The 21,398-nt window shown below is 42.8% G+C and overlaps 1 protein-coding gene across 1 annotated transcript in view; it reads left to right on the top strand.

Moving 5' to 3' along the window:
* LOC120825454 (zeta-sarcoglycan) overlaps positions 1-21,398 on the top strand; it is a 258,783-nt gene that overhangs the window by 128,913 nt on the left and 108,472 nt on the right. The window contains exon 2 of the mRNA XM_040187064.2: positions 7,689-7,898. Coding sequence (XP_040042998.2) covers positions 7,689-7,898 — 210 coding nt within the window. The remainder of the gene's footprint in view (positions 1-7,688; positions 7,899-21,398) is intronic.

Raw genomic sequence — 21,398 nt, 5'->3', positions numbered from 1 at the left:
CTCTCTGTGTGAATCCTCCATGTATTTCCCACTCTTAGGCGTTGCTTCAGCTCCCTCCTCTAAGAACCAACCCAGCGGGGAATAGAGGGTTATTTTCCCCTCCTCTTTTTTTCAAAGTCACAGCAGTTAACTTCTCGACCGTGACGTCCTGCGCGCACATTCTTCAGTGGAACTTCTCTTCTCCCACTTTCAGCCCATCAGCATGTAACTGAGGTTTCTACCATATCAATTGCTTTATGCACTCAGTGGTTTCAGTAGACTTCTTCTTCTGTTACTTCTGTGTGTGGTGTCTCCCCGTCTCATGGAATGCAACATCATGTTAATCAGTGGTGATGGACTCCTGCGGGGAAAAATGAAGTTGGAATTCGTATTTGCCTATTTGCCATAATTGGGACTAATCAAACGCACACAACAACTTCCGATGATTGTGAATCATTCGTTGATTTTTCATTGTGAAATGCGTACTAGATGAACAATACCCAGATTATTGTAGTGCAAAATAAATCGTCGGCTTTGTGCACCAACTACACAGCTCGCCAGGAAACAGCATGCTCACTCATCATGGTTGTTGTCACTTTACAAAAAGCAGGCTACGAGGTGAACCCGCTACCTTCCCACGACGCCTTCTTTCTATCTCTCCACCTCGAGTCTGTTGTGGTTGATGGCGGTGTTTAGCATTTGCAGCTTTTTGATTGACAGATAACGACTCGGCAGGAGGCAGCATGCCAGAGAGAAGGAAAGGGATGTTGATGAGAAATAGAAATCAGCGATCTTGGAACTTGAAAGTACAAAGATACGATAACTTGTGAGGAAGCTTTCCTACTGACCCGGTTTGGGACCAAATGTGGGTCTATTCCCTTTGCCTCTCCGATCTTTACACCGTGTCTCTCTCATCTGGCTTCTGTGGTTTTGTATCTTTATTTCCATTATCCTCTGATTAGTCCCGCGGGTCCTGTAAATACTGAACAGATCATTGGATGGAGTTAAATCGAGACGGAGATAAATGAGTAATGTGCCGAATCTCTATAAATGGAGAAACAGTAGTAGCAATTAAACCCTTTAGTACCAAAGCAGATTTTAAACAGACACAGGTTTTGCTCTGCAGTACCAGTCTCATTGAACTGCATGAGAAAAGTACCCAAACCTTTGACTGTTACTGTACATGAAGACTACAGTGTAATCTGCATTCAAGGGTCACCAAAATAGAAGATGGGGATGAATACCAAACTATGTTATTGTTTTATGAATCATTGCTAAACAATGGAAGTCAGATTTGACTTTTCAAAATCTGTAAACACACTTGGCTCCAAAGAACGCATCTATTTATATTGTTGAACCGTCCATCTGGACACAGATCACAACCTTTTGCGCTGTACAAATGATCATGTTTTACACGTGAGGAAGAAATACCGTCTCATTTTACAATCAAACACTTGAAATGATGAAGACACCTGCAGATGACAAAATGGCACAAAATGTAAACCATTCTCTGTGTTTTCATTTTTACCTCTTTGCAAAAATAAAATGTACATAATAATTAATAAAACATCAGAATATTTATTGTCTCAATACTTTGGACGATATGCTGGGATTCAGGAAATGCTACTTCATCATCGTCATCTTGAATCAAGGCTTCATCTTAAGGAATTATATGTTGAAACCAGTAAACCAGTAACTGCCTCGCTTTTCCAGCATATTTTACCTTCATTTTAAGCAGATTTGTTTTTTTCTGCTGTCATAATTATTTTGTTATCTTCAAAAACTGTTAATCTGTGTTTCTGGTGTGCTCAGCAGAACCTCGTAAATCCGGTAGTAGAATAGTGAACGCCTAAATGCACATGAGCGCTGTGCGTGTGTGCGTGCGTGTGTGTGCGTACGCAGGCTTTGTTTGCTGGTTTTCCTGTGTGTTTGCTGGTGCATGTAGCCGCAATGTGATTTTATCTGTCTATATACATGTTTGCTTATTGCTTGTGCAGGGTTTTTTGTGCACATGCGTGTGAGCGTCCTGGACTGTGTGTGTGTGTGTGAGCCATCCACTAGCTGAACACCTGAGTGCCCACACTGACATAGAGGGATGGCAGGATGTCCAAACCAACAACTTACAGCCAACACCCACGCTCCCAACTCAGTTGGCTTAATGTAACACACACACACACGCACACACACACTTATGTATATGGGTGGGAACACAAACACACTTTGTTTCAGGTTTAGGTATTTGACATAAAATCCCTTGTTGACTCCTCCGTCACACACCCCCAAACAATGTTCCTGGTGTTGTTTTTATTTGTATATCTTAACATTTATTTTTACCAAGACTGACTGACACATTCTCAGTCTCTGACTCTGAATGAGGAACACATTTTAAAATCAACATTTCCCAAAATTCAATGATACAAACGAAACAAACCAACGAAAATAGTCAGAATTAGTGATTAGGGGGGCACACATGGTCATGGATGGGTTTTTTGTCATCACAGTGTATTTTGACAATAAAATATTATACATTCACCTTAGATTCAGATACAAGGACTGTGTCACTGTCTGATTTAAGAGTGAAGGAATAATAATAGTTATATATTATAACGTTCTGTGATTTTTTCATGGTAATAAGCTCATGTTAACGTGCAGTCTGACATGCGTTAGAAAGTCCCAGCTTTTAGTTTAGCTTACAGAGCACCAGTATTAACGGGTGTACAGTGGGAACCTGTTTGCCCACCCAAGTTCGGACTATTCTGTCCCTTTCTATACTGAAAATGCAAATACATTATGGAACAATAGTTGCTTTAAATAGCTGGTTAAACCTTTAGGTGCTATTTCAACACAATAACATAATAACATTAATACTATGCAGATATCAACGCAAGACCTGCAATTTATTAAGCCACTTTATATTAAGTTGGCAGAATTGCACAGTACTTGCAGTAGCACTCATTGCAGAAAAGAAGGTACATTATTTTGGTTTGAATCTCCAAATGCCACCTTCACCCCAAAAAATACATTAAAACGCCGCCGTGGTTGATCTTTATCTCTCGACTACGCATAGTTAATGCTCTCCGGGAAAGCCGGCACTAGGGATGCCGACGGGGAAGAGAAACGGAGGGAGAATGTCAAAGCCGCAAGCGGAGCGATGTTGAAGCGCTGGTATCGATTGAGTGCCGACAGACACGCGGTGCCGGACACGCGCTCAGAGCTGATTGCACCTCGATACGCACTTCAACTGTGCATCGAAGTCCACCCGTCCTCTCCTTTGTTCCTTATCCAGCGTCCACGTCAAATCCATCTGTGTCCACCAATTTCGGCCAATTCATTAATAAACAGTATCAGGTAGCACATGTGTGTGTGTGTGTGTGTGTGTGTGTGTGTGTGTGTGTGTGTGTGTGTGTGTGCGTGTGCACTCTGCTTGCTCACATTCACAACTCCCACCAAGCTGAATCGGACCGGACACGTCCCCCCCCCCCCCCCGTTCCGCATGTATTAACATGTATTTAGTTGCATAAAGAGAGAGGAGGACACTTTGCGTCAGTGTTCCAGTTTTCAGAAATGACTCATGCATGAGAAGCTTAAGTTAACATAGAAAAGGGAAATGCCCACAGAACTACAATCACAGCAGGTGACTGAGACACTATTCATAATCAAGTCTTGCCATCATTAAAGTGATTCCCCCAGTCACATCCAAGTCATGTTTTGTTTTTTTTATTCTCTCTTGTGACTTGTTCTCACGGCAACTCATTCTCATTGTGCATATTGAATTTCATGTGAAATTGAGCTCCTTGAAAGATGAAAAAATCCTTTCAAGTAATGCATCCTGTCCTCTCATCTTCTGGTTTGCTCTGGTTGATGTTTTCGTATTGTGATCCTCATTTTGAGGCTTTGCAGGGTTGCATTTAGGTCACGATCATATAAATTGCTTTCTTTCTTATTTTTGTCTTCTTCCAGCTCTCCTTCGTCGCCTCTGTTCTTATTCCTTTCCTTTCATTGTCTTGCTGTCTAATCCTCACAGTGAAGAGCTCAGCTTCAGTCTGGTGCCATGCAGGGATACCGCGTCTCATTGTGTTACATTGTGTCGGTTTGTCGTGTGGATGTGTTCAACCACTTTGTCATGATAAGAGTTATTTTTATGTGAAAGTACTCTTGCGTTACCCTGATGGCCTCTGTAACCAATCCACGCAGAGGAAAGGTCAAACCTTATACATTCACAAATAGTGCTAAATGAAAAATAATGGAGTTTATGTCTAATGTAGATCTACTGAGGATATGGATGTACTGAGATCATTGATTTTATCACACTTGATGGCACAGCGTAATGGTGATCATGGTGATGAAGGGCTAACAGCAGCTGTACTTATGGCTGTCAAAATGTCCTTATGTTTATGTAGTTAGATCAGGCTGTGATTACAAGAGCAAAGGAGGGAAGGACGAGTGTGAGGACAGAGGAAGGGAAGTAAAAAAGAAAGTAATGGATTGGTTATAAACAGAGAGTGGGGAGGAATAACTGAATGACGCAAAATGAATGAAGTGAGGAAAGCCGGAGGAGGAAGAATGTGGAGATGGAGTTGAGATGGATCTGTAACGGTGGAAGAGGAAGGTGAGAGGACACATGCTTTAAATATGAACTAAGAGGGAAAGCAATGACTGAAAAGAAAGAGGGTTATAATCACTGTGGGGAGTAACGCGATACAAAGTAACGCATTACTGTAATTCCACTACTTTTAGCGGTAACGAGCATGTAACGAAGTATTTTTTAAAATAAATTAACGAAGTTACAATTACTGAAATTGAAATGAGTTTGTTACTCGCGTTACTGTCTTTTGTGGCGCGAAGCGGAGGGCCGGCAAATAGTAAGTAAATAGCTGCCTGTCAGCACAAAATAGTTGTGGCCACCAAACGTTGTGTGTCACAGAATAGTCGCCGTACGTGCATGTAAACAGCATCGCGTCGCTCATGACGAAAGAGCGCAGGCCCGCGGATGCTGCAGGCGCCGCTCCACGCAAACAACCAGGGCTCCACTTTACACGGACTGCAGTGCAGCCGATAAACCGGGAAGAGCTGCATAGATTGATCGCTCGCTATGTTGAAGATGAGATGCATCCTGTCAACTGTCGAGTCAGTTGCCTTCAGGCAAATGCCTGAAACAGTTATTCTGTATTAAGTTTAGTATTAAAAAGGGCTTTTGTACTATTGCTTGATTTGAAGGCCTGTTGATTACAATAAATAGGTCTAAAAAAATGTTCATTGTGTTTGACTGTTCAGTACTATTTACATTCATTTAAAAAGCAGACATAAAAGTAACTTAAAAGTTACTTTCCACAGTAACTGGTAAGTAATTCAATTACCTTTAAAAGAAGTAACAAGTAACTGTAACTAAATACTCATTTTCAGTAACTTGCCAAACACTGGTTATAATAATGGCAAACAAGGAAAAATACAAAGGAGGAGGCAAAGGAAGGAATGAGATGGAAGGAAGTGGTGACTAAAGTATGACGAATATGATACACGGAATAGGGAAAATTTGGGGGAGGAGAAAATGAAATGTTGTCAAGATGTTGAGTAAGATTGATAACCATGCGTAGCTGTGAGTGAAATGAGACACACAACGTAACTACATATGCAACGCGATGGATGACTCAGTCACAGAGCACGCCACTAATTGTAATTGAAAAAAGTTACCACGCACAATCTTTAAAGTGATTGCAAATTATGTGTTTCTAAGCCAATTGTGGATCATTGTGCACCAAGACACAAATACAAATGACTTGTATAGTGTGCAAAAACAATTCATCTGAATCACAAACAAAAAAGAGAATAAGAAAAGAAAATAGTTTTTTGTTTTCAGAGTTTTGTGGTTCTTTTGCTGATTCGCATTCTTGCCCGTGAGAAAATTGCATGCTTAATTATGGGGCCATTGCTCTATTCTATTGATTCATATGTATTTGCACAGACAAACAGGTGGACCCAAATATGTGCAACATATAAACCAGCTGAGCACATGACAGGGAAGGTTTTCTCCTTGAAAAGGGAAATCATCAACAATCCATTTGCCCACTTCACAAAAATGAAGTCCTCTCCAGTTGGCATAAATATGTGTCCCACATCCAGCGTAATATTAAAGTAATTGGATGGTAACTATTAAGTGCGTGATTGGTATGCACATTAAAATCAGGTCCATCTTTCCTTTTTCAAAGAGGAGGATTGTAAAATATCCTTTCGTCACCTTCTTTAAATCTGAAATTAAATGTAAATTGTCTTGCCATCCATTTTGAACAAATATGTGTTGCTTAGCTTCTCACTCTTCGTAGTTACTGCAGGCAAACCTATTCATGTCTTTCTGCAGAGATGTTGTGGTTTGTTGAGTACAGCTGCAACTTGGGTGCATTTTTTTCACCTGGATTTGATGTGTGTTCAGTCACCCAGTCTGGAAAATTTGCTCCTGAAGTGAAACTTTTAACACAAAAATGTGTTAGCCTCATGTTTCCGTTGTCTTCTGCTGGATATGTTGTCAAGTGTGCCTACCTTTTTTTTATGTGAAATCAATGGCCTATTTTTTAGAAGCTCATTTGAATAGTTTAACAGTCTAATCTATGATCAGATTAAATCCCCATCTCAATCTCCAAAACACCCAACAACATTGACATTTTTACGTTCTAAAAGTGTGTGTGCGTAGCCCAATAAGAGAGAAACAGGACCCCCGATTACTTCAAATGAGACTCAAGCGAAAAGCCGACAAAAGTTTTTCCAGGTCTGTGTTTTCTTTCTTTCTTCAGGAAAAGCATTAGTCAGCATTTTTGTTTCCCATCAAGGCGTGTTTGTATCATCATGTGAGACTATATGGAGAAAATAGCATAGAGGGGAAGGGAAGGGGGGGCGCGGCGAGGCGTGGAATAACAGTCAGTGAGGTGTTAAGGTCATGCAGTCTCAGCAAATAAAGACATAATGTGTGAGGGAGAGAGAGAGAGAGAGAGAGAGGCCGATAAAGAAGGAGGGAGGTGCAGGAGCGAGATAGGAAGTGAATTAGGGAGAAAGAGCATTCGAGGTAGAGAGAGTTAGAGAGTCGGAGATGGACACAGATAGCAGTGCCTTGGAGCTAGTGTCCATATCTCGTACCACCAACGACTCCTCCTGCTGCACTACAACTAATGGACTCTGTCCTCTCCTGCTGTCTTATCTACTCCTTCTCTCTCCCTCCATCCTCCCTTTCTATCTCCGGCGACTCGATGCCGTGCTATCTCTCCACTTCACCGCTCCGCTTCTATCTCATTTTTATCACGTTTCGGCCTTTCTCACTTCGGTCAGGCTCGCTCGGTGCGTCACGCTTTGCCTCCTCACGCCTCGCATTTCCCTTCTACTTGCCTCGGCCTTTTTCTCTCGATATTCACATGCGGTTTCCATCGTCTCAAAAGCCACGACCCAAACTCACGATGTACTGAATGCATGAAAAACACTATGCTTGTTTAGTAACATCCGTATGTATTCTCACATCTAGAGCATGAACATAGTTGATGACTCACAATCATGTTAGCGACTCCAGCCTCATATTTTAGGGAATGTTATTCACTTGAAATGGATGCACAATGTTAGAAAAATGCGAATCCAAAAGCCTTTTATAATCACAGTTACTGTACAACGACTACTAATGATACTGATGCCGATGAGGATGGGAATAAGTCTGATATTTGTGTCCCTCTCAGATGACCCAGGAGCAGTATATCCTGGCGGCGCAGCCCAACCCGCTCCACCAGCGGGGCGCGTCGGTGTGCGGCGCCCAGGTCTACCCGGCAGTGGGGATCTACGGCTGGAGGAAGAGGTGCTTGTACTTCTTCATCCTCCTCCTTCTCGTCACCATGATTGTCAACCTGGCGCTGACCATCTGGATCCTCAAAGTCATGAACTTCACTCCGGTAAGGGGCGGATCCGTGGGGAAGGGGAGGGGTTTAATTTTCATGGTGTTATATGGCATTTGTGTTCGTGTGGGGACGTTATTTGAGGAAGCTACTGGAAAAAGAGGTGTTGTAGAAACTGCTTGTAACGTGATCCTATGTAATTAATGTGGGCTTTCAACATTCAATGGCATCATGGTTTGTTAACTGATTGCATTGTAAATTGTTCAGCGGCTGTGTTTTTCTTTCATCTATTTATTTATTCCTCCAGTAATCCCGGTCTATTTGTGACCTTCTTTTCAGAAGCAGTACTAATTTGTTAATGTACATTATTACGTATAATCTTGAGGAGGACTTGAACTACAGAAGGAGATTCATGTGAGGCTCTTTGATCAACGAGGGAATGCTGCGTGTTGTTCTTGCTGCTTTATTGGTTCCTTCTCGGGTATAGTCCGTGTTTACATTTAATTAAGACGGATTTCTAGTTGATGTGTGAATTACTCCCCTTCTGTCAAAAAAAAAGGCAAGAGCAATATAACATATTACACAGGCTCAAAACTTTGGACGGTAATTCTTCATTTTCATTTTTCGAATGTCAAGACCTCTTTTTTTTTGTCATTTATTGATTCGCAACTTCCGTCTTTTGCCTGAACCTAATCAAACCCTAACACAGCAACGGCATCAGTGGCAGCAGTGATGGAGTGAAACGCAGAAATCAGCTGAATCAGTCCACATTCTTATTCATTGGCTTCTATATGCTCCATTGCTTTTACCTTGTAATTTGAACTACATCCTTATTTTCATTATGTTTCATGATTGCTTCTGATGTCTAAGCTGTGCGTCCTTCCTCCGTGCTTTGTTAGCACTTCTTTGCAAAGTGCTCTTTAAAATACAAACTAGTCAAGTCTCGAGATCTGAGATACTGGCCACTCGTACAAACTATTAACCAACGAGCTCCTCTAGGCCGAAAGCAAGTGTAGTTAATGCCGGCGTCAGTCCTTACTCATCTCTTGTCCACCAGCGGTTTCATACATCCGAGATGTGGCCACTGCAAACCTCCGGTGAAGCCTCCCCACATCACGCCTCGCGTTTCCATACATTACTTCACAAGACCGCTAAACATGCCTGAGGGGAGGAAGCCGCCACTAACGTGTCTTTCCCACTGTGAGAAAAACAGAGGCAGTGGGAAAGACCAAAAGATCTAAAGAGCGGACATTTCTGGAAGAGAGTTAAAAAACGAAAGTTGAATAAATACAAGTGAATAAGTAGAGAAAATGGGTTAAACATTTTTGAGATCATGTTATGTGAAGCGCAAATTCTTTCGTATTCATCAGCAACATCAGTCAGTGAGGAGTAATGAAGGTCTGATGAAAGTGTTTTATGGGTTTGAGTGTTTATATTCTGTTCGTATTCGTCTTCAACATTTCCATTTCCTCTTCAGCGCCGTGCCTTCCTCATTTTCAAAGGCAATGTCATTTCATTGATTCTTTACATTTTTGCTTCGCCCTTCAAGTTTGAGAGATGTGTAATGCCTGCAATGTGAAAATGGACTTCAAGGCAAACATAGAAGAAAGACCACAGTGTTATAAAAAGGCACAATTCACATCAATTCTTGACTCATAGGCCCTGTTTTCTCACAGCTGACAGCCTTTTGACCGCTATTGAACTACCTATTGTGTACATTAATATCCTGTGTGGTCTTCGGCAACAGAATCCCTGCAGCAGCCCAGCTATTAATCTAGCAGCGCTATATGGAGAAGTTTGAAAAAGAGATTGACGGGCCGAGCAGACATCGGTGTCGTCAACAGCCAAGGGAGAACAAAGCATAACAAAACCAAGACGAGCGATAAGACGGGCAGAGAAAGATTGGATTGCTACATAGTTTGAGGGGAAGGAAAGCCGTGAGGTGGGGATGATGGGCTGAAGCAGCGAGTAATGAATAAGGAGAAGAACAGAGAGCGCTGACGGGTCGAGTAAGTGTCCGTCTGCATGTGGTTTAAATATAGTGTCTGAACATCCAGCCTCAGCTTCTCCCTCCTGTCCTCCGCCACGGACGTCCTGGGAGACCCGGCGTGGTGTCTGTCTCACTGCCTCGTGGAGGGGAAGGCACTGGATAATGACCTGACGGAGGCAGCCTGGAGGAATTTCTGGTTATCCACAGGAAAAAAGAATTTCCCAGACATACAGCACATCAATATATAACCTGTATAGTGTGTTTGTGGGCAGCATGAGATACAGCATGCAGAGTATTTACGAGACGAACAATATCCCTTCATAAGTCACAGTGTCACAAATTCCCACAGTAATATCACAGTGGTCCGTATGTCGTATGACAATGTGGTCATTGTGGCTAAAATGCATCGCAGTTAAGATACGTAAACGCCATTACCACCAACAAATAGTATCCATTTGCTATGATGTGACCCCAAAACAAAGCCTGCGGTCTATTCTACACAAACACACACACACACACACACACACACACACACACACATACAGTGATATTTGGTAGAAGCATTAATACAAATGTCACATAACAACTGTATTAGCATTTCATAGAATTTACTGCATTTAGCTGTAAAATACATCTTGGAAAAAAAGGAAGAAAATAAACAATCGCTGGCGTGAGAATAGTTGTGTTTGCTCTCGTACTGCTGTTCTCACCAGAGGCACGCTGGCAAAAGTAGAAGTGTCAGCTAATCCGCAATTAGCATTATTAGAATTCCCTGTGGATAGTAAACAATTAAACAAAGACCCCTTGAATCGGACGGTCTTTGTTTTTCACAGCAGACATGTTGACCTATTAAGTTAAGTTATTTTTAGCTGCATTGAAGCAGGTTAATTGATGGTAGAGCCAACATGAGTTGCTCTCTTAAGTGCCTCCTGTGTGCTCTTCACCACTCAGGTGTGTGTGATCTACCCTAAAAGCAAAAACAAATCATGTGTATGGCATTATTACAAAAATCCTTCAATTTGGCTGTTTGTTTGTTTTTTTCAGTGACTCTCAAAATGATTAGTTGACTAAAGATTGTTTTTTTCCTTCATTTTGATCTTGGATTAGATTTTTTACTGTGCTGCAGGTTTCTTTTCAGATATTTACAGATTTTTGCGTTGTCGTGCGCTTGTTATTTTCCCATAAAATGACTGCCATCGCAAAGCTTGTTGGCTGAACTACAACAGCTTGGAACATGATGATGTCGAACAGTGAATTTGATGAATTTACAGTTTGTCAGACCTCAAATGAGTCAAGAGTTGGCCAGATGGTGCACCCGCTGTCTTTACAGCCTCACTCCACGCTGCCGGATGATGGAGGTCTGCAGCTTTTGGAAGCGGATCGTTGTGGCTTCAACGCCAAACTCGCCAGTGCAAACGATCCTCCGGCTGAAGTCTCTTCGGGGGAAGGTAGAGGGACCAGTAGACTCAGCTGGCACTGACGGACGCCACGCTCTCTCGAAATTACAGTAATTTTCTGTCATTTCACAGCGTAGATTAGTTCCAATTGGTCAACCCTATCTGGAAGTCGGCCTTGCGCCATTGGGGCCGAATCAAATCAGAAAACGGTGTGTTGAGCCATCCTCAACTATAAAATTATGTTTTGTGACGTTGTTTCAATATCAGCTGCTTATCATATCATCTCAATATCGGTGGTAAAAAAAGTATGGAGTTGCTGCTTCTCTGCCTCCTGCTGCCATTTCCATTCACCTCCATTGAAATCTCATCTAACTGGCAGCAATTTCATGAAGGCCTTCCTCAAACTTTGGGTTTTGTTAAGACTTGCCAGATGCAATTCTGATTGTAATGGTAAAAAAAGAGATCCGCAGTGAAGAGACAGCTTTGGCAGTAAATTGGAGAGGAGGGACTTGTGAGGATGGGAGTTTGTGTGTGTGTGTGTGCGTGTGCATTTGAGCGAAAACCAAAAGAGAGAGTGACACTGAGAGAAAGGGTGCGTCTTTGTGACAGCAATTATTCAGTAATTGTTCATGCTGATGCATGTGTCTGTGTGTGCGCGCTTTTCCATGCTTGTGTGTGCGTGTGTCAATACCCACATTTGAGTTTGTGTGTGTGTGTTTCTCCCCCCTTGAGTCCTTTGGGCTCTCACTGCAGAGAAATTCAATTTCAGTTGTCACTCACCAATCAGTCTGCCTAATTCCTGGTCTGGACTAGACACTTATGGTGTGCCCGTGTGTGTGTGTGTGTGTCTGTGTGTGTTTGTCATCTCAATATACGCTAAATCGACAATGTTTTGTCTCTTCATAACACAATTTGTAAAGTGCTTATCTGCCTTGTGGCCTAGTGACCTCTTATAATGTGCAAAGCAGTCGTTGAAAGCTCCTCTTGCCCACTGGTCCTAATGTGATTTATCAACATTCATCATTTTATTTCAACTACAATGAACCAGTAACACAATATGTGTGTAAATGTCTTCAGTGTTGATGAGGGAATCCGACTTTATTGCAACATCTAAACGCATTTCTTTGTGTTTTATTTATCCCAAGTGTTGTTAATTAGCTCAAATTGATGAACACCACATACAAGTGATGACGGGTTAAAAGAAGGAAACTGTCGGCAAACAACTCAACTTTATTCTTGTGGTTCTTTTGAGAAAGAGATTGCAGGGTACTTTAAAGATGATAAAACAACAGCTGTAAGATCAATAAAATGGCCTCACAGGTTCTGTCCTTACACTCACACATCTTTTAATCATTGAATTTATTACCTATGAATGTAAAAATCACATTGAAATTATCCTTAGAAATATCTTAATATTCGTAAAGAGGAAACTAAATTGTAAAAATTCACTTAATTTTACTGCAAACTCACCACGACTTTATTAAATATATAGTTTATAAATAACACTGTGTGTTGTATCAGAAATGTATCAGAATGTCAAGCTAATGTATTTCAATGCTGTCACTAACTCACTGTGTTCTTAAACTAAAGAAAGTACAGATACTGAAGTGTAAAAAAAGCTATTGAACTGTTTCTTTCCAAAGGAGATTAAATGAAAAAGAGCGGGAGGGAGGATCCATCTTCCTCTCTGCCGAAGACTATTTGAACATTCCCTGCACGCTAATCGGGCAGCAGGTACACGATCTCAATTAGCACGCGCCATGCTGCCACAGCTGCTCTTTGGACTCATGTGCAAGAGAAACGCTGTTTGTTTTTTAAAACGTTATCGCCGCCTGACATACTTTACATTTCTTCACAAATAATCTGATCGGAGGAAGAGAGATGGAAGGAGAGAGACGAGAGGGGGAGACGGAAACAGAGAGATGATGGTGAATGATGCGTGAAAGAAGACCGATAAGAGGAAAGGAGGGAAAAGAGGTGATGGGATTGTGTTTGTTTGTGTCTTAGTGTGTGAGTGTGAGTGTGTGTGTGTGTGTGTGTGTGTGGGGGGGGGTTTAAATAGAGGGTCCCATCATCCACGCTCAGCTTCTCGATCGTGTTCTCTGCCTGTGGGGTCCTTGGGGACTTGGAGAGGTATCTGTTTCACTGCCTCATGGAGTGGAAGTGAGTGGATGAAGGGTTGGTAGAGGCGGGTGCAACGTTGAGTTATCTGTTTGTCTGTGTGAGTGTTACACCGTTCATCAAGGCACCGTCACCTGCACTTATTTTAGCTCAGGGCAACTTCAAGCCTTTATCTGAGCTGTTGTTTTGTTGTGTTTATACTTGTGTTTTGGATTGTCTTACTTACGATACATACCATTCATGTGTGCACCATCAAATTGTCTCAACGTTGTATCATAAATGCAACCATGATGTCTGTTTTAAAGATGAATTCCTTAATAATAACATTTCGTATAAGAAAGCATGTCTCTCCCACGCATGCATTGTTTTGCACTGGAACAGTTTTTTTCATTGTGTATGTGTTTCTTCACTTGGGTATTTAGACATCAAGAAGCCACAAAAAATAGGTAATTTTACAATTTTTGTCAACACAGAGAATAAACGTTATGCCTTTTTTATGTTTTTTCAAATGACAACCTCATCCACGCCTGAAACTGAAAGTAGCTACGCCATGGACGTGGTTTGTACAGCATGTGTGTGTGTTTGGGTGTGTGCACTCTTGAATGCAGTAAGCGCTCCCAGACCTGCTGTACTAAGCTCCTCGTCTAGACCACCACCGTCATTACGGCTCTTCACACCTGCACCGTGTAATTTATCTTTCACACACACACACACATTTTTCTCACTTTATCAGGAGCAGTGCTGACCTCAGGTAATGGGACAGTCCGGCATGAAATACTCTGTCCTCCTGTGTCACACACGCACCGCACTCAGCTTCACCCAGTACACACACACACACACACAGAGTGGGGACGGGTTAATGTGACGTATCCGTCAGACTTAGAGTGCTGACACACCTGATGTTAATCGCTTGAAAGGACATTGCACGCACGCAATCACAGACACACTGAAACACTGAAATAGACAAAGAACTCTGCAAGCGTTTTATATTTGTTGGGTTTTGATAGATATACTAAATGGGTTCATATTGTTGATGACATTATAATACTTTAATACTATCCTTGTACCCACAGAAAAGATGATAAGAAGGGTTTTCACATGCCATGTACCTCTTAAGCTGTTTATATTTAAATGAAATGTCACTACAGGGGGGGGGGGCTGTAGTATTACAGTACTTATGAAACAAATGATGCAAATAATATGTCAAACCCATGTTTTTGTAAGACTGCACGATACACTCGGGGCATTGGACTGATACCTAATGCACCATTTTCCACATATTAAGCCACGCAGCTCTGGTATTTTCCTTTTACCACCAGATAAACATTGATATGATGATGTCATACCCTCGACCGGTTACTAACTAGTCCTGCAGCTTCCTCAATGGTGTTGGAGACATGACATTTTTAAGATATTGCCATAAAACAATTTATCCTTTTATTAGCGAGAACTTGATCAAAAAAAAAGTAGGAAATATAAATATTTTGGGGTACAACAAAAGATGCTTAATGCTGTTAGCATGAAGCAAACGTGTTGTTTTAGTTACAGCACACGCGTGAAAATGTCTTGCACATATATGCAAGAGAGCACACACCCAAACACACAATATTCAGTAATCAAGGCTCTGCTAACTGGGGAGGCTTTTTGACCACTGGTAGAGCAGAAGCGCAACATCTGATTGTTTTTTGACTCCAAGTAAGCAGGTGAAACAGAATATGCTGAGGACGGCAACACCGTAGTATCTTTGTAAAGCCCCATTGATATGCAGCGTATGAAACATCAAACCAAAACCATCTCACTTCCACTTCCAGTGTCTACCTACTCAGGCCAAAACCACCAAAGGAAAAAAGAAAGAAAGACAGCACTCCCAGCAATCACCATCTTCAACCTCTGTCTGAACAAAACAAAGATGGTTTTTCATTGAGTCAGCAACAATTCCAGTTCAAACTCACGAGAGAGGCATGAACTTTAACACTAAATCACTTTAATGTGTATTTTTATGCACCCACCCAAGGGTATTCTCTTGTGCGTTTGTAAGACAACCAACTAGTGTCGGGGCAAATAAATGTGTGACACCTAAATCTGAATCAGTCAGCAATTTAGTCCCATTATTTCCAGTTGCAATGTGTCAAACGATGATACATAAGGTACACTCACTATCACACACACACACACACAGCTGACCCATTGCCATTGATTATACAGCTCTGTAAGCTCAGTGTGTGTGAGTGTGTGCATGCAGCAGAGGCTGTTTCATGTAGCGTGTAAGTGTGTCTGCAAAATATCCCAACAGTCAGCAGTTTTAGCCTTGTTATCTCCGCTGGCACTCTATCCGAGATATAAACAATAATAAATAATGAACACACACTCATCTTAACGCAGTCAGTTTGTGTGAATGCCCGTTGGAACAATCACGATATACTGTATGTTTAGACGACCAAATGGAACACTTGTCTTGAGGGACGAAGGGGTTTGCTGGTGCCTTTGTGCCGACACGCTCTGTTGTGTGGGTGTTAGTAAATGTTAGCGTGTTTCATGACAAATGAAGCCGCAAAGAAACACAAATCACTTCCAACACAAATAGGTCCTGCGTAGGCATCGCCCTTGGATGGATATGCACATTTAAACTACATGTTTGCTAATTTGCACTAGTCTCAGTTCATTACACGTAATGCTTGTTTGCTCCTTTTGATGTGGACAGAAGAGAAATACCGAAGACTGTTGGTCAAATAAAGACAGTGACATTCTTTTTCTCCACTTTTATTCTTTAGTACTGATCACACAACACATGTGGGCTGTTTCGGACATTCCTTCAAAAGCCACACACTGAACTTACCTTGTGGTTTTCCTCAAATCCCCACTAAGTGGTGACGCATTGTTCAAAGCATTCAGCTGTTTCTGAGATTCATAAAGTTCAGTCTGCAAAACAGCAAACATTTGTATGCTTTCGTTTGGGCTACAACCCATAATAAATGTAATTTTGTATGAAAGGTTCTGATTGCATTTCTCAAATTATATCTCTGGGAACTTGTCTGATTACGGTGTTATTTTACGGTGACGCACCAGATCCAAACTTAAGTCTGCATTCACAACCCACTGTCTTACCCACACATCTTAAAATATGTTGTGGTAGATCCACTTTATTGATGCCTCAATATATTTGTAGCAGGCAGCATTGGCCCCTTTTCATGTGCTTTCCTGGTTTTGATGGTAGGGGAAACACTGCCTAAAATAAAAAAGTGGATAGATTAAGCCATCTAAAAGTTACAGTGAGCTCACGTCTTTCTATTGTTTGGACAGCCAGAACACATCAGATGAATCGCACAAAGAGTTAACGGATCCATTCTGTGTTCCATTGTGCATTAAACGATTTCTAGAGGAGATGAAACTCTAATGATCCCCGTGGGGAAATTGGATCGCTGCAGCGGCAAATAAGATACACCAAAGGAAAAGAGTGGGTTATAAATAGAAGGAAAGCAAATGAGGTGATATCAGACATAACAAAGCAGACACCTGCAACACTGCATAATACTAAAGTGGAGTCAAATCTGATATAAAACAAATTACAGCAGGGAATAAACAACGAATGAATAACAAATTTTCTGCTGAAAAAAGTGACTTAGTGGATAAATCAGGGTACTCTCATGTGAGTAACATTCATTTTAATAATTAAGAGGCAAATAAAGAAACAAATCAGGTGCAAGGCGGCCTCTGCTCCAAAAGGCCCAAATCATTCTGAGCCGAAGGGGTGACAGAATTCCACAACAGCAACGGAGACAGCTTTAATGTTTCAAGCCAGTGTGCATCTACTGTAATAGCCTTCATCTACTTCAATGCAGTGCTCGCATGGTTAGAAAAAGAAGGGCATTCTCTAATAGCTGTGTTGTAACGCTATGGGGACGTTAGGGTTGCGCCATTTACGTGCAATGACTGCCCACGGTGAGTACAACGTATGACTAGATTAAAATCACCGATTGCCTTACCTTCCATAACATCCAGTAGTATTTTGTAGGTTTTGATATGGCTGGTTACTCAAAGCAACATTCATCTGCTCTGAGTTACAGTGGGTCTCAAGTGGACCCAAGAGCAGACACAGAGACGGCAGGTGTGTATGATTCTTTAATAGGAAGAGGGTTTACAGGAGAGGGGAATGGTGGAGATGAAGGAGAGAATGTGTGAGCGGCGTGGGCGGTTTTGTTGCACGGACGTCCAAGGCAAGAGGAAGGAGAAGTTAGAAAATACAAAAAACTTATTGGGTTTAAGTATGACGTAGAGCGGCCGACATTCACTACCACTGAGATCGCGGAATAATCTGTCAATGAGTGGAGAGGAACCCAGGGAAGTACAGTGCTGATTGCCAGCACGTGTCTAGATGCGCCAGGTAATGTGATGAAGGCCGCGCCCAGTTTCTCTCTCACACACACACACACACACACACAGATTTGATTTTTTATTCTTTTAAAAAACACTCAAACAAACAAAGCCAAACACTTTACATGGTGACATTAAGGTCCAATCAATCCGTCCCTTCACTCCCCCTTCACTCCGTCACTCGCCTGCCCCACCTGCTGGGTCCCACCCATCCCTTCCGTCAATCCCTCTCTCCACCAGCTGGACTCAGTATCCCCCCCTTTCACTCACCACACTCTCCTGCAGTCGACCTGTCCCTTCTTTACCTCCCTCCTGGACCCCAACTGTCCCCTCCCGTCCTTCCTGCCCGCCTTGGTTGTGATCAGTAAAGGTCAGAGGACACTGGCACATAAGAATAAGATCTGTGCGCACACTTGCACAACCCTAAACTAACCTTGGATGGAGTCATAACTTTGCAATACACAAGGCCATCCTTGTTGGCAAATACACCCAGTAGAGCTTTTTGTCTCCATAATACCGCTCCTTCGAGATGCCACTATTCCAAAGGACATTTCTATTCAAAATACCTCTGTTAAGGTTTTAGAAACCATAAGAGCTGTTTTATGAGTTTGGAGGCTATCTGCAACCTAATGTACCATTGGTGTGCCAATGAAAGGAATAAGTTAATAAAGAGGAGGCTTTCCATCCCATTTGTTTGTATCCAACGAGGCTATCACCATGACCTTGTAAGTGTACAGTGTCTTTCGGGATTTTGATTCTTTTAAAGATTACTACCCCCCAATTCAGAGTGGAGGCAATTTGATCAAATATAAATAAATAAAAGATGAAAATGCTTTAACTTGTTTTAAAGAAATGCAAAAGGGTACAATTACACATGGCACAAAACACATTGTCCAACAGTTTGTTGAAGGAATATTTTAATGAACACATGTTTTGGCTTTGGACCTCTTTTTCCAATAAACTTGAACTAAAGGAGTTTGGTGAGCATGTTCATCAGTACACACAGAAAAACAATCTCCAAAACCATGGTTTATTTTATTGCCACAGGAGTCATTCAGCCACACACACACACCCCACACACAGTGGTCTCTCTGAAGGATGGCCTGTCTTTCTTTCAATCTAAGGCCTAATGATCTAAGCAGGTGTTGATTCGTCCCTAACCCTTCAAAAATGTTGAGTTCAGAGGACTGGTTGGTGTGTGTGTGTGTGTGTGTGTGCGTGCACACGCTGCATGTTGGTATATTGTACAATTGTAAAGACAATGTGTATTGGCAAGTGTGGTTATACACATTGTGTGTATACTGTGTGCACGTGTACATTGGTGGTGCCCAACAACGTTCTCTCACATATCACGGTGTCACCAACTGTGACAGCTGACGGTCTCCTGCCCCGAACTCCACTTCTCAACCAATATGTGTGTGTGTGTGTGTGTGTGTCACTTAGCTCACGGCAGTAGCTTCCGCTCTTCCTGCAGTCGTGTTCAGCCCTCAGTCCTGTAGAGAATATTTTTGTCAAGAGTAATTAAAAAAAAATAGTTCAAAATGTGGTGTACGTTCTAGTAAAATAAAATGCATTTTAGGACGTTTTTCTTCTTAAGAAGATGTATCAACATATAATAGCAAGCATGGCTGAATGCTAAAATGCCAAAAGAACGACAGAAAGGATTCCAAACACAGTACAGATGATAGCTGATCAAGCCCTGCACAATGGAGACTGCATGGGCATCGTTTCCGTTGCATTTTCACAATGGAAGACAATGTGCAGTTGCCATGCGTGGGATAACATGCGTTCTTTAATTTTGATTTGCATAAGAGTATATACAAAAAAGCCACACAAGCACCAGCACAAAGCATCTGCTGCCGTCATGATCATTGAGGAAGACAATTTACTCTCGCCTCCTGTTGTCGGTTTCATCATCCTAATCGTATTGTTCAGCCCTCATCTCGCACACAGAGCCCCCCCCCCCTCCACTTTGTTGCCTCATCTCACCTCCTTCACGTTCCCTCCTTCCTCTTCCTTTCCTTCTTCCCCTTTTTTGCGTTCTCTTCTTCTCATGCTTCCTTTCCTTCCGGGGACCCCATGGCAGATTATCCTCGCCTTTCATGATAATCTTCTGTTGTCTTTTTTTCCTTCATCCCTCTGCTTATTCTCCCCTCAACAATCTTGTCATTGGAGGCTACCCAACCCCTGTGTGTGTGTGTGTGTGTGTGTGTATAGGATAGATTGCCAGACTTCCTGCCTGTAAACAGAGGGGATCAAAATAGATCCGTTTGATTTTTCCGGTCCTCCTCCTGTTTTCACCCCTGTGTTATCTAGAGGAAGAAGAGAGAGGGGCAAGGAAGGGGTGGGGGGGGGGGGGGGGGGGTTCTGGTGAAGAATAAGGCTGGAAGAGAATGGGACCTATTAGGACCGGGGTGATGAGGTATCAGAGGGAAATAAATAAGTAGTGGTGTGAGGAGATGGTGCAGGAAAAGCAGTTGATGAGAAAGAATGTTTTTTGGAGGAGAGGACAAGGGAGACAATGAAGAGACAATATTGGTGATTAGGGAAGAGGAAACTAGTTATACAAGTGATGATTTGATTGAATTGTATCAATAGAACAAACCCAGTCAAGAGATTACAAAGCTGCTTCGTAGTCACTGTCCTCTGTGCTTCCTTTGTTTTGCTACATAATAGCTGATCAGCAGCCCATTGTTGCCATCATCATGTTTCCCACATTGTGTGACATTACCTGGAAAGAGAGGTAGTCCCACTTACAGTTTGACCACAGCGCAGAGGCTTTTCACCGTGGGACATGGTGTTAAAAGCAACAATAAGCCCAAAACAAACAGTATCACAGTAAAAAGGTTCTCACATGTGTTATACAATGGTCATGAATGTTTAACTACATTTGTACCTGCACATTCCCTGCAAGATCCCCATGAAAAAACGGAAGAGGGAAGGAGTTACCCGGCCCGGAGGAAGCCCGGGGCCCCCATTTGGAGCCAGGCCCAGATGGAGGGCCCGACAGCGAGCGTCTGGTGGCCGGGTTTACCGCGGAGCCCGGCCGGGCACAGCCCGAAGGAGTGACGCGGCAGCCCAACACTCTACTCCCCATGGGCTCACCACCTGTGGGGGAAACCGATGGGGTCGGGTGCGCTGCTACAAGGGTGGCAGTGACAGTGGGGGGTCTAGACGGAACAGACCTGGGCGGCAGATGCTGGCTCTGGGGACGTGGAACGTAACCTCTCTGGGGGGGAAGGAGCCGGAGCTTGTGCGGGAGGTGGAGCGTTATCAGTTGGATCTGGTGGGGCTTACCTCTACGCACAGCCTCGGCTCTGGAACCAAACTCCTGGATAGGGGGTGGACTCTATTCTACTCCGGAGTGGCCCATGGTGTGAGGCGCCAGGCGGGTGTGGGGATAGTCATAAGTCCCCGGCTGAGTGCTGCTACATTGGAGTTTACCCCGGTGGACAAAAGGGTCGCCTCCCTACGCCTTCGGGTGGTGGGGGGGAAAACTCTGACTGTTGTCTGTGCATATGCACCAAACAGCAGCTCAGAGTATTCGGCCTTTTTGGAGACCCTGAATGGAGTCCTGCATGGGGCTCCTGTAGGGGACTCCATAGTCCTACTGGGAGACTTCAATGCGCACGTGGGCGACGATGGAGATAACTGGAGAGGCGTGATTGGGAGGAATGG

This window comes from Gasterosteus aculeatus, chromosome 9 (assembly GCF_964276395.1).
Source record: "Gasterosteus aculeatus chromosome 9, fGasAcu3.hap1.1, whole genome shotgun sequence".
In the NCBI taxonomy this organism is placed as follows: Eukaryota; Metazoa; Chordata; class Actinopteri; order Perciformes; family Gasterosteidae; genus Gasterosteus; species Gasterosteus aculeatus.
The sequence above is the reverse complement of the archived record's forward strand: the minus strand, read 5'-3'. Positions and strand labels throughout refer to the sequence as shown.